Source organism: Mustela nivalis (genome assembly GCF_964662115.1).
Source record: "Mustela nivalis genome assembly, chromosome: 15".
Classification (NCBI taxonomy): domain Eukaryota; kingdom Metazoa; phylum Chordata; class Mammalia; order Carnivora; family Mustelidae; genus Mustela; species Mustela nivalis.
In genome coordinates this window covers 25,676,837-25,689,630 of record NC_139034.1, presented here as the reverse complement: position 1 = coordinate 25,689,630, position 12,794 = coordinate 25,676,837, and the positions used below count along the sequence as shown (strand labels likewise).

The 12,794-nt window shown below is 39.8% G+C and overlaps 1 protein-coding gene and 1 pseudogene across 6 annotated transcripts in view; one reads left to right on the top strand and one right to left on the bottom strand.

Annotated features, from left to right (window-relative positions):
* LOC309848615 (mitochondrial ornithine transporter 1-like) overlaps positions 1-12,794 on the top strand; it is a 308,432-nt pseudogene that overhangs the window by 202,297 nt on the left and 93,341 nt on the right. The gene's annotated exons all lie outside the window — the stretch shown is intronic.
* Positions 1-12,794, bottom strand: part of LOC309848619 (small ribosomal subunit protein mS31-like) — a 53,601-nt gene that overhangs the window by 5,208 nt on the left and 35,599 nt on the right. For 3 of the 5 annotated variants that reach the window (XM_082700510.1, XM_082700512.1, XM_082700514.1), the window contains one exon: positions 6,101-6,191. In XM_082700510.1, the coding sequence (XP_082556636.1) occupies positions 6,101-6,191 (91 nt within the window). Of the gene's footprint in view, positions 1-6,099; positions 6,192-12,794 lie in introns of all 5 variants that reach the window. The other 2 variants (XM_082700511.1, XM_082700515.1) reach the window with 1 other exon arrangement.

Sequence of the window (12,794 nt, the reverse complement as noted above, 5' to 3'; positions counted from 1 at the left end):
TCCACATATAGTATCTTATCATCTGCGAAGAGTGATAATATGACTTCTTCCTTGCCGATTTGGATGCCTTTAATTTCCTTTTGTTGTCTGATGGCTGAGGCTAGGACCTCTAGTACTATGTTGAATAGCAGTGGTGATAATGGACATCCCTGCCGTGTTCCTGACCTTAGCAGAAAAGCTTTCAGTTTTCCTCCATTGAGAATGATATTTGCGGTGGGTTTTTCACAGATGGCTTTGATGATATTGAGGTATGTGCCCTCTATCCCTACACTTTGAAGAGTTTTGATCAGGAAGGGATGCTGTACTTTGCCAAATGCATTTTCAGCATCTATTGAGAGTATCATATGGTTCTTGTTCTTTCTTTTATCGATGTGTTGTATCATATTCACTGATTTGCGGATGTTGAACCAACCTTGCAGCCCTAGAATAAATCCCACTTGGTCGTGGTGAATAATCCTTTTAATGTACTGTTGAATCCTATTGGCTAGTATTTTGTTGAGTATTTTTGCATCTGTGATCATCAAGTATATTGGTCTATAGCTCTCTTTTTTTATGGGAATCCTTGTCTGGTTTGGGGATCAAGGTGATGCTGACCTCATAAAATGAGTTTGGAAGTTTTCCTTCCATTTCTACTTTTTGGAACAGTTTCAGGAGAATAGGAATTAGTTCTTCTTTAAATGTTTGGTAGAATTCCCCCAGGAAGCCGTCTGGCCCTGGGCTTTTGTTTGTTTGGAGATTTTTAATGACTGTTTCAATCTCCTTACTGGTTATGGGTCTGTTCAGGCTTTCTATTTCTTCCTTGTTCAGTTGTGGTAGTTTATATGTTTCTAGGAATGCATCCATTTCTTCCAGATTGTCAAATTTATTGGCGTAGAGTTGCTCATAGTATGTTCTTATAATAGTTTGTATTTCTTTGGTGTTAGTTGTGATCTCTCCTCTTTCATTCATGATTTTATTTATTTGGGTCCTTTCTCTTTTCTTTTTGATAAGTCGGGCCAGGGGTTTATCAATTTTATTAATTCTTTCAAAGAACCAGCTCCTAGTTTCATTGATTTGTTCTATTGTTTTTTGGGTTTCTATTTCATTGATTTCTGCTCTGATCTTTATAATTTCTCTCCTCCTGCTGGGCTTAGGGTTTCTTTCTTGTTCTTTCTCCAGCTCCTTTAGGTGTAGGGTTAGGTTGTGTACCTGAGACCTCTCTTGTTTCTTGAGAAAGGCTTGTACCGCTATATATTTTCCTCTCAGGACTGCCTTTGTTGTGTCCCACAGATTTTGAACCTTTGTATTTTCATTATCATTTGTTTCCATGATTTTTTTCAATTCTTCTTTAATTTCCCGGTTCACCCATTCATTCTTTAGAAGGATGCTGTTTAGTCTCCATGTATTTGGGTTCTTTCCAAACTTCCTTTTGTGGTTGAGTTCTAGCTTTAGAGCATTGTGGTCTGAAAATATGCAGGGAATGATCCCAATCTTTTGATACCGGTTGAGTCCTGATTTAGGACCGAGGATTGATCTATTCTGGAGAATGTTCCATGTGCACTAGAGAAGAATGTGTATTCTGTTGCTTTGGGATGAAATGTTCTGAATATATCTGTGATGTCCATCTGGTCCACTGTGTCATTTAAGGCCTTTATTTCCTTGCTGATCTTTTGCTTGGATGACCTGTCCATTTCAGTGAGGGGAGTGTTAAAGTCCCCTACTATTATTGTATTATTGTTGATGTGTTCCTTTGATTTTGTTATTAATTGGCTTATATAGTTGGGTGCTCCCACGTTGGGGGCATAGATATTTGAAATTGTTAGATCTTCTTGTTGGGCAGACCCTTTGAGTAAGATATAGTGTCCTTCCTCATCTCTTATTATAGTCTTTGGCTTAAAATCTAATTGATCTGATATAAGGATTGCCACTCCTGCTTTCTTCTGATGTCCATTAGCATGGTACATTCTTTTCCACCCCCTCACTTTAAATCTGGAGGTGTCTTCGGGCTTAAAATGAGTTTCTTGGAGGCAACATATAGATGGGTTTTGTTTTTTTATCCATTCTGATACCCTGTGTCTTTTGACAGGGGCATTTAGCCCATTTACATTCAGGGTAACTATTAAGAGATATGAATTTAGTGCCATTGTATTGCCTGTAAGCTGAGTGTTACTGTATATGGTCTCTGTTCCTTTCTGATCTACCACTTGTAGGCTCTCTCTTTTCTTAGAGGACCCCTTTCAATATTTCCTGTAGAGCTCGTTTGGTGTTTGCAAATTCTTTCAGTTTTTGTTTGTCCTGGAAGCTTTTAATCTCTCCTTCTATTTTCAATGATAGCCTAGCTGGATATAGTATTCTTGGCTGCATGTTTTTCTCGTTCAGTGCTCTGAAAATATCATGCCAGCTCTTTCTGGCCTGCCAGGTCTCTGTGGATAAGTCAGCTGCCAATCTAATATTTTTACCATTGTATGTTACAGACCTCTTTTCCCTAACTGCTTTCAGGATTTTATCTTTGTCACTGAGACTTGTAAATTTTACTATTAGGTGACGGGGTGTGGGCCTATTCTTATTGATTTTGAGGGGCATTCTCTGAACCTCCTGAATTTTGATGCTCATTCCGTTTGCCATATTGGGGAAATTCTCCCCAATAATTCTCTCCAGTACACCTTCTGCTCCCCTCTTCCTTCTTCTTCTGGAATCCCAATTATTTTAATGTTGTTTTGCCTTATGGTGTCACTTATCTCTCGAATTCTCCCCTCGTGGTCCAGTAGCTGTTTGTCCCTCTTTTGCTCAGCTTCTTTATTCTCTGTCATTTGGTCTTCTATATCACTAATTCTTTCTTCTGCCTCATTTATCCTAGCAGTGAGAGCCTCCATTTTTGATTGCACCTCATTAATAGCTTTTTTGATTTCAACTTGGTTAGATTTTAGTTCTTTTATTTCTCCAGAACGGGCTTTTATATCTCCTGAGAGGGTTTGTCATTTTATCCAGGTAAGAGTATATGAAGGATCAAGTAAAATACTAAAAGGGTGGCAACAACCCCAGAAAAATATGCTTTAACCAAATCAGAAGAGATCACAAATGTGAGGAGGGAGAAAGGGAATAAAAAGAGGTTCAAAAAGGCAGAAAGAAAAAAAAAAGAAAAAAGAAAGAATTAAAAATAAAAGAAAACAAATAAAGAAAAATATAAAAAAGAAAAAATAATTTAACAGAAGGTGAGAAAAAAAACAAAAAAGAAAAAAGAAAAAAATTAAATTATCTCTAAGACTAAAAAAAAAATCACAGGGAGAAAGCCATAAAGCCATGAGTTCCGTGCTTTGCTTTCTCCTCCTCTGGAATTCTCCTACTCTCCTTGGTATTGAAACCGCACTCCTTGGCAGGTGAACTTGGTCTCAGCTGGATTTCTTGTTGATCTTCTGGGGGAGGGGCCTGGTGTAGTGATTCTCAAGTGTCTTTGCCCCTGGCGGAATTGCAATGCCCTTACCAGGGGCCGGGGTGAGTAATACACTTAGGTTTGCTTTCAGGAGCTTTTGTTCCCTGAGTGCTTTCCGTAGAGTTCCAGAGGACGGGAATACAAATGGCGGCCCCCTGGTCTCTGGCCTGGAGGAGCCGAGAGCCTGGGGCCCCACTCCTCAGTGTGCCCTCAGAGAACAGCACCCAGTAACTCCAGTCTGCCTGACCTCTGGCCGCGCCCCGAGCTCACGGAGCCTGTGACCGGTTCAAGGTAACACCAAGCTGTGAGCTCACTGTCGGCTCTGTCTCTGTAGCTGGCTTTCCTGTTCCAATACCCACAAGCTCTGCAACACTCAGACATTCCCGATTCTTCTGTGACCCTGCGGAACCTGAGGCCACGCTGACCCCGCGTGGGCTTCGCCCCGGTTTAGCCTCTGGAGTGAGGTCCCTCAGTGGAACAGACTTTTAAAAGTCCTGATTTTGTGCTCCCTTGGTCGGCTGCTTGCCGGGAGCCAGCCCCTCCCCCCGGGGTCTATCTTCCCGTCGCTTTGGATTCACGTCTCCACCAGTCCTACCTTTCAGAAAGTGGTTGTTTTTCTGTTTCCAGAATTGATGTTCGTCTTCTCTTTGATCTGCCAGTGGATTTGCAGGTGTTTGCAATTTTTAGATAAGCTATCTAGCTGATCTCCTGGTAGCTGAAGTAGTCTCAGCCTGCTACTTCTCCGCCATCTTGACTCCTCCCCAATTGTTTCTATTAAGTTGCAATACTGTTTACATTTTTAAAAGGCCAACATGTTTGGAGGTTATAGTACTGCACTGCTGAAAAGTGAAATACTCCCTTTTCCATCAGAATTTAAATGTCACTGTTAAACGTGTGTCATTTGATTTGCAGATGCCGGGACACACTAAGATCAGTTTTAAACTTGGCATTCACATTCAAAAACATGTGATTGGTCATGTTTATTAAAAAGGCGCTTGCTGATGGTATTATAGGCCTTGTCCATAGCCAACTACTGGATGGAGTTACCAAAGATTGGCCACGTTTCTGGAATGAAGGACTTTGGGGCTATACTGAGCATTTCTTTGTTACTGATTGGCCCTTCCACAATAGTGGTACCCACACTAAGGAGAGTCTGTGTGAAATACCAAAGAAGGTGCAGACTCAGGGGATGCTTCAGGGAGCTACAGACATAAGAAACAATGGTAGAGTGGCATGAATTACATGTCAAGCTGGATAATGAAGACTGTGTGGTTGTGTGTTCTGGGGAGCTTAATGAGAAGCAGAGAGTAAGAAAGTTTCACAGAGGAGCAGAAAAAGAGTTCTGTGTGGTGGATTTGTACACACGAGGAGCTCTAAAAGAGAACGCTGTGCAGACTGGGTGGTGTGGGGGAGGGAGAGGTAAGACATTGAACACATGAAACAGAAATGAGAGTGTTGAGTCCCAAGGGCCAGAAGGCACCCCGTCTACTTGGAATGGAGTCTGTAGGTCAAGTTACTGAAGGAAATAAGCTCAGGTCTCAGGTAGGATAGGGAAATATTTTAAAGGTTCAAGAGCCAGGAAATAAGAAAAATTGTGGAAGCATGGGGGCGGGGCAATTCCTATGTGACAAAGTGGCCTGACAGTTATCACTTATAGCAGTGATTATAGCTCACAAAGCAACTTCACATACATTATCTAACCTAATCCTCACAACCCGGGAGATGTGGTCTTTATTTTGCAGATATACTGAGCCAAAGATACTGACTGGCTTTGACTAGAGGCACAGAGTGCATTGTTCTTCTGCTCCACTTACTGCTTTTCAAGTAGGAGCAGAGAAATACCTGCATATTGCCGGTCTCTGGACACTGTATAGCATGAAGAGAAGGGACAGGTAGGGAGACCACTGTAGAAATCCAGGCATGAGCAAATGAGGTGCTGGACTGGGCGGTGACAATGGGAACAGAAAAAAATAGAGAGAGTGAGGAGAGATTCCCAAGGTAAAATCAATAGGAAGTGCTGACTGGATGTGGGGGCACAGCCAGGAGAGACTCCAGGATTCTACATCGTGAGGCCTCAGTGAGAGAATTCTGGTGTCACTTGCAGAAGCAGAGGGAAAGCTCATCTGACAAATCTGGATTGACACAAACAGTTCCGTTGTTGGGCAGAAGCTGTCTAGGTAGGTGTCCTGCACCTACCACGTGGGAGGTGTTCATAAGTCTGTGCGAGCGGATGGAAGAGAAAACAATAGTTTATGGCAGGGGAATGGACGAGCAGAACCAAGAGTAGAGTATGTGCAGAGATAAGAACAGAAGTCAAGGATCGGGTCTGGGTGCGTGCCTTCCGTGGAACACAGGGGAAGGAGTGCTGCTGGTGAAGTAATAGAAGAGACACAAACCTGGAGAGAGAATTTGGACGGTTTATATTTCTTAAGACCCGGGAAAGCTTCTTATTGCTTTAGGATAGTCCAAGGCACTTCAACATTTAAGAAAACAGACTACCAGGTCCCATCGCTTAGGGGAAAGTGGTATATATGTCCCCTTCCGGCCACTCTTGAGTTACTTCTCACAGTGCAGTCCCATAGGACATCAGAGGCAGAGTCACTTGGGACACTGCTAACACTTAACATGCAGGTTTGACATTGAGATTTGAAACAAACACCAGAATTTCCAGTTTGAATGCTATCTCTTACCCGACAGTTTTTGGAAGCAGAACAGAAAAAGACGATCTGGCTCTGCATCATTATTTGTACTTTTCCATCACTCCCATTGCCTTTTCCAACACCTGAAGGAAATAAAGTTAGGCTCGTTAGAACAAAGAGCAAAATGTCTCACAGATTAACATTATGGATTAAAGAGAAAATTATGACAGCTAACAGTGTGTCAGTAGTGTATCATCTGGGTCTTGCTTGGATTCCGTCTTTAAAAGACAAATCTTTAAGCCCAACTTTGTCTCCTAAAGCATAATTTATAAGGCTGGGGGTGGGAGGAAAGACATATAGTTTATCTTCTAAGACAGAATTTCATCTCTTCATCTTTCTAGAAAAAAAATCAGGTAGGTAACTTGCCACCTTTCCTCCTCATGTGTTGCTTGATTCAGACATCCGACAATGGGTCTTAAACAGTCTAATTTCCTCTTACCCTCATCTGGAGTTAGATATTAAACAGTTGCATCCAAACATTCTGGTGGCATTCAGGATACATCTATAGACAAATGGTTTCTTGCTCTCTATTCAATTCAGATGACGCCCTTTTTTAGTAGTTCTTAAAGGCTTGTTTCTCAATCCTTCAATTAATTCTTACTGCTTTTGTTTTAACAAGGAATGTCACAAATATGCATAGAAGTAAAGGTACAGAACTAAAAAAAATTATCTAAGAGTCATATGTTAATCATTCTTGATGTTCAGATTCTATTTACATCGTAGGACCACATTATGAATTTGCATTAAGCATCATCATGTCTGAGCCTTACTTCCTCCACCCCATGCCATCCTAACCCATTCCAGTTACAGAACTTCTTTGCAGAACTGATGCTCACCAGAAATTAGTGAAAATGTAGAACTAAATTAATTCAAATACTTAACACATGACAGGAAAGGGCACTGATTTACAAGCTTAATTCCCACACATTTAAACCTCTTAAAATAAAGCATATTTCTATAATATAAAAGGTAAAAAAGACATGAGGGGAAGAGTCTGGCTCACCTACTCCCACCTGTTTATTTGTCCAGCTCCAAATGGAGAATATTTTTATGCACATATAATCAAAAAGGAATTCTCACCCAGAGTATTTTTACATATGTACATATGCACAAATATGGATACATATTATTCCCCATTTCTGTGTTACAGAAATTGTTGCATACCACAGCACTGTCCTGTGCCTTGCATTTTTAAAATACATTTCAAAAATCTTATTTGACTGGACAGTAAAATGTTATAGCTGATTCAAAGTTAACTACAAGCCACTGTGGAAAACAGTAGGAAGTTTCCTCACAAAATTAAAAAGAGAATTACTGTATAGTCCAGTAATTTTGCTACTAGGTATTTACCCAAAGAATATTAAGCACCGATTGAGAGGACTATGTGGTTCTTCTCTCTTCTCATATTAATTTGTTCTCTCACATTGATTGATTTGCGAATGTTGAACCATCCTTGTAGCCCAGGGATGAATCCCACCTGATCATGGTGGATAATCTTTTTAATGTGGTGTTGGATCCTGTTGGCTAGGATCTTGTTGAGAATCTTAGCATCCATATTCATCAGTGATATTGGTCTGAAATTCTCCTTTTTGGTAGGGTCTTTGCCTGGTTTGGGGATTAGGGTAATGTTGGCTTCATAGAAAGAGTCTGGAAGTTTTCCTTCTGCTTCAATTTTTTGAAACAGCATCAGGAAAATAGGTGTTATTTCTTCTTTGAAAGTTTGGTAGAATTCCCCTGGGAATCCGTCAGGTACTGGGCTCTTGTTTTGGGGGAGGTTTTTGATCACTGCTTCAATCTCATTAATAGATATCGGTCTATTCAAGTTGTTGATTTCTTCCTGGTTCAATTTTGGGAGTTTATAGTTTTCCAGGAAGGCATCCATTTCATCTAGGTTGCTTAGCTTATTGGCATATAACTGTTGATAGTAACTTCTGATGATTGTTTCTACTTCCTTGGTGTTAGTTGTGATCTCTCCCTTTTCATTCACAATTTTATGAATTAGGGATTTCTCTCTTTTCTTTTGGATTAGTGTGGCCAATGGTTTATCTATCTTATTCTTTCAAAAAACCAGCTTCTAGTTTCATTGATATGTACTACTATATCTCTGGTTTCTACCTCATTGATCTCAGCTCTAATCTTGATTATTTCCCTTCTTATGTGTGGAGTTGATTTGTTGTTAATTCTCCAGTTCATTAAGGTGTAGAGACACCTGCTGTATTCTGAGTTTTTCATTTTTTTTGAGGGAGACTTGGATGGCTATGTATTTCCCCCTTACAACTGCCTTTGCTGTATAGGTTTTGGACCAAAGTGTCTTCATTCTCATTGGTTTCCACGAATTGTTTCAGTTCTTCTTTGATCTCCTGGTTGATCCAAGCATTCTTAAGCAAGGTGGTCTTTAGCTTCCAGGTGTTTGAGTTCCTTCAGAACTTTTCCTTGTGATTGAGCTCCAGTTTCAAAGCATTGTGATCTGAGACTATGCAGGGAATAATCTGTCTTTTGGTACTAGTTGAGTCCTGATTTGTGACCCAGTATATGGTCTATTCTTGATAAGGCTCTATGTGCATTTGAGAAGAATGAGTATTCTGTTGTTTTAGGGTGGAATGTTCTGTATATATCCATGAGGTCCATCTGGTCCGTTGTGTCATTCAATGCTCTTGTTTCTTTATTGATTTTCTGCTTCAATGATCAGTGTATTTGTGAGAGAGACATGTTAAGATCTCCTACTATTAATGTATTCATATCAATATGATTCTTTATCTTGATTAACAGTTTTCTTATTTGACAAAATCCAGCATCTATTCCTGATTAAAACGCTTCAAAGTATAAGGGTAGAGGGAACATTCCTGAACTTCATCAAATCTATCTATGAAAGACCCACAGCAAATATCATCCTCAATGGGAAAAAGCTTGCAGCCTTCCCGTTGAGATCAGGAACACGACAAAAATGCCCACTCTCACCACTCTTCTTCAACATAGTATTAGAAGTCCTAGCAACAGCAATCAGACAACAAAGAGAAATAAAAGGTATCCAAATTGGCAATGAAGAAGTCAAACTCTCTCTCTTCGCAGATGACATGATTCTTTATATGGAAAACCCAAAAGACTCCACCCCCAAACTACTAGAACTCATATAGCAATTCAGCAACGTGGCAGGATACAAAGTCAATGTGCAGAAATCAGTGGCTTTCTTATACACTAAAAATGAAAATACAGAAAGGGAAATTAGAGAATCGATTCCATTTACTATAGCACCAAGAACCATGAGATACCTGGGAATAAACCTAACCAAAGAGGTAAAGGATCTGTACTCGAGGAACTACAGAACACTCATGAAAGAAACTGAAGAAGACAAAAGAAGATGGAAGACTATTCCATGATCTTGGATTGGAAGAATAAACATTGTTAAAATGTCTATACGTCCTAGAGCAATCTATATTTTTAATGCCATTCCAATCAAAATTCCACCGGTATTCTTCAAAGACCTGGAGCAAATAACCCCAAAATTTGTATGGAATCAGAAGAGACCCCGAATTGCTAAGGAAATGTTGAAAAACAAAAATAAAACTGGGGGCATCACGTTACCTGATTTCAAGCTTTATTACAAAGCTGTGATCAGCAAGACAGCATGGTATTGGCATCAAAACAGACACATGGAACAGAGTAGAGAGCCCAGATATGGACCCTCAACTCTATGGGCAAATAATCTTCGACAAAGCAGGAAAAAATATACAGTGGAAAAACGACAGTCTCTTCAATAAATGGTGCTGGAGAAACTGGGCAGCTATATGTAGAAGAATGAAACTCGACCACTCTCTTACACCGTACACAAAGATAAACTCAAAATGGATAAAAGACCTCAACGTGAGATGGGAATTCATCAGAATCCTAGACGAGAACATAGGAAGTAACCTCTTCGATATCAGCCACAGCAATTTCTTTCAAGATATGTCTCCAAAGGCAAAGGAAATAAAAGTGAAAATAAACTTTTGTGACTTCACAAAATCAAAAGCTTCTGCACAGCAAAGGAAACAGTCAACTAAACAAAAAGGCAACCCACGGAACGGGAGAAGATATTTGCAAATGACAGTACAGACAAAAGGTTGATATCCAGGATCAATAATAAACTCCTCAAACTCAACACACACAAAACAGAGAATCATATCAAAAAATGGCCAGAAGATATATGAACAGAGACTTCTCCAATGAAGACATACAAATGGCTATCAGACACATGAAAAAATGTTCATCATCACTAGCCCTCAGGGAGATTCAAATTAAAACCACATTGAGATATCACCATACACCAGTTAGAATGGCCAAAATTAACAAGACAGGAAACAACATGTGTTGGAGGGCATATGGAGAAAGGGGAACCCTCTTACACTGTTGGTGGGAATGCAACTTGGTGCAGCCTCTTTGGAGAACAGTGTGGAGATTCCTAAAGAAATTAAAAATAGAGCTTCCCTATGACCCTGCAATTGCACTCCTGGGTATTTACCCCAAAGATACAGATGGAGTGAAAAGAAGGGCCATCTGTACCCCAATGTTTATAGCAGCAATGGTCACAGTTGCCAAACTGTGGAAAGAACCAAGATGCCCTTCAACGGACGAATGGATAAGGAAGATGTGGTCCATATACACTATGGAGTATTATGCCTCCATCAGAAAGGATGAATACCCAACCTTTTTAGCAACATGGATGGGACTGGAAGAGATTATGCTGAGTGAAATCAATCAAGCAGAGAGAGTCAATTATCATATGGTTTCACTTATTTGTGGAGCATAACAAATAGCATGGAGGACATGGGGAGTTAGAAGAAGGGAGTTGGGTGAAATTGGAAGGGGAGGTGGACCATGAGAGACTATGGACTCTAGAAAACAATCTGAGGGGTTTGAAGTGGCGGGGGTGGGGGGTGGAGGTTGGGGTACCAGATGGTGGGTATTACAGAGGACACGGATTGCATGCAGCACTGGGTGTGGTGAAAAAATAAAGAATACTGTTATGCTGAAAATAAATAAAAAAATAAGAAAAAAAAGCTTAAAAAAAGAATATTAAGCAGCAATTTGAAGAGCTATATACACCCTTATGTTTATTGCAGCATTATTTATAATAGCCAATACATGGAGGCAATCCAAGTGTGTACTGAGAGACGAATAGGTAAGGAAAATGTAGTGAAGATGTATTTATACAGGTATACACATACACAATGAAACATTGTTCAGCTGTAATTAAAAGAAATGAAACGTTGCCATTTGCAACAGTGTGGATGGACCTATAGCCATGCTATGTGAAACAGAGAAACAAATATATTTCGCTCATATGGAATTGAAAAAAATAAATGAAAGGAAAAAAGGAGACAAAAAAAAATCAGACTCTTCAATACAGAGAACAAAGTGATGGCTGCCATAAGAAAGGTGAACAGGGGGATAGGTAAATAAAGGGAAATAAAGAGTACGCTTATCATTTTTAAAATTAACATATAATGTATAATTTGTTTCAGGGGCACAGGTATATGAATTATCAGTCTTACATGATTCATAGCAATCGCCATAGCACATAACCTCCTCAATGTCCATAAATTTTTTTTTAAGATTTTATTGATTTGAGAGACTCAGAGAAAAAAAGCATGAGCAAGGGAGAGGCAGAGGGAGAAGGAGGCTCCCCACTGAGCAGGGAACCTGACACAGGGCTCTATCCCAGGACTCTGGGATCACAACCTGAGCCAAAGGCAGACACTTAACAGATTGAGTCACCCAGGTGACCCATGAGAGTTTACTATCTTGATGATAATATATTTATCTTGATGAACACTGAGTAATGTATAAAATTACTGAATCATTATATTGTACACTTGGAGCTAATATAAACGAATATATGTTATATTTCAATTAAAAAAATACTGTGGATCTATAGGGAAATAAAGATTGATGACATGAGTCTATAAACAGATACAAAATGGCTTAATCAGTCGCCGGGGTGGCTCAGTTGGTTAAGTGACTGCCTTTGGTTCAGGTCATGATCCCGGAGTCCAGGGACTGAGTACTGCTTTGGGCTCCCTGCTCAGCGGGGAGTCTGCTTCTCCCTCTGACCTTCCTCCTTCATTGTCTCTCTCTTTCTCATTCTCTCTCTCCCAAATAAATACATAAAATCTTAAAAAATGGTTTAATAATCAAGTGCTTTCCACTAGATACAACTAACTTGTATTTTTATGTACAAAAATTTACAGTATTATTACTTTTCTACAACTTAGAGTTATAAAGAGCTTAAAGACCATGAGAGGTTGAGATAATCCCAGAAGGGTGCACAAGTCAAAACACTGCTCACTGCAAATTCTTTCACCCTTTTTTCTGACAGTCTCCCTATCCCCATTCTGTTTTGATCTTAACAACCTCAAAGGAAGATTATTCTTACTCCAAAAGAAGGCTGGTGTCTCTAACACTGAGTCACGAAGAAATAGGAAATCTGAACAGACCAATTACTAGTAATGAAACTTAATCAGTCATCAAATAACTCCCGACAAACTAAAGCTCAGGACCAGATAGAATCACAGTGAATTCTGCTACACATTTAAAGAGTTAATACCTATTCTCCTGAAACTATCCCACAACATAGAAGGTGAAGTAAAACTTCCAAATATATTCTATAAGGTCAGCATTACCCATACCAAGACCAGACTAAAGCCACA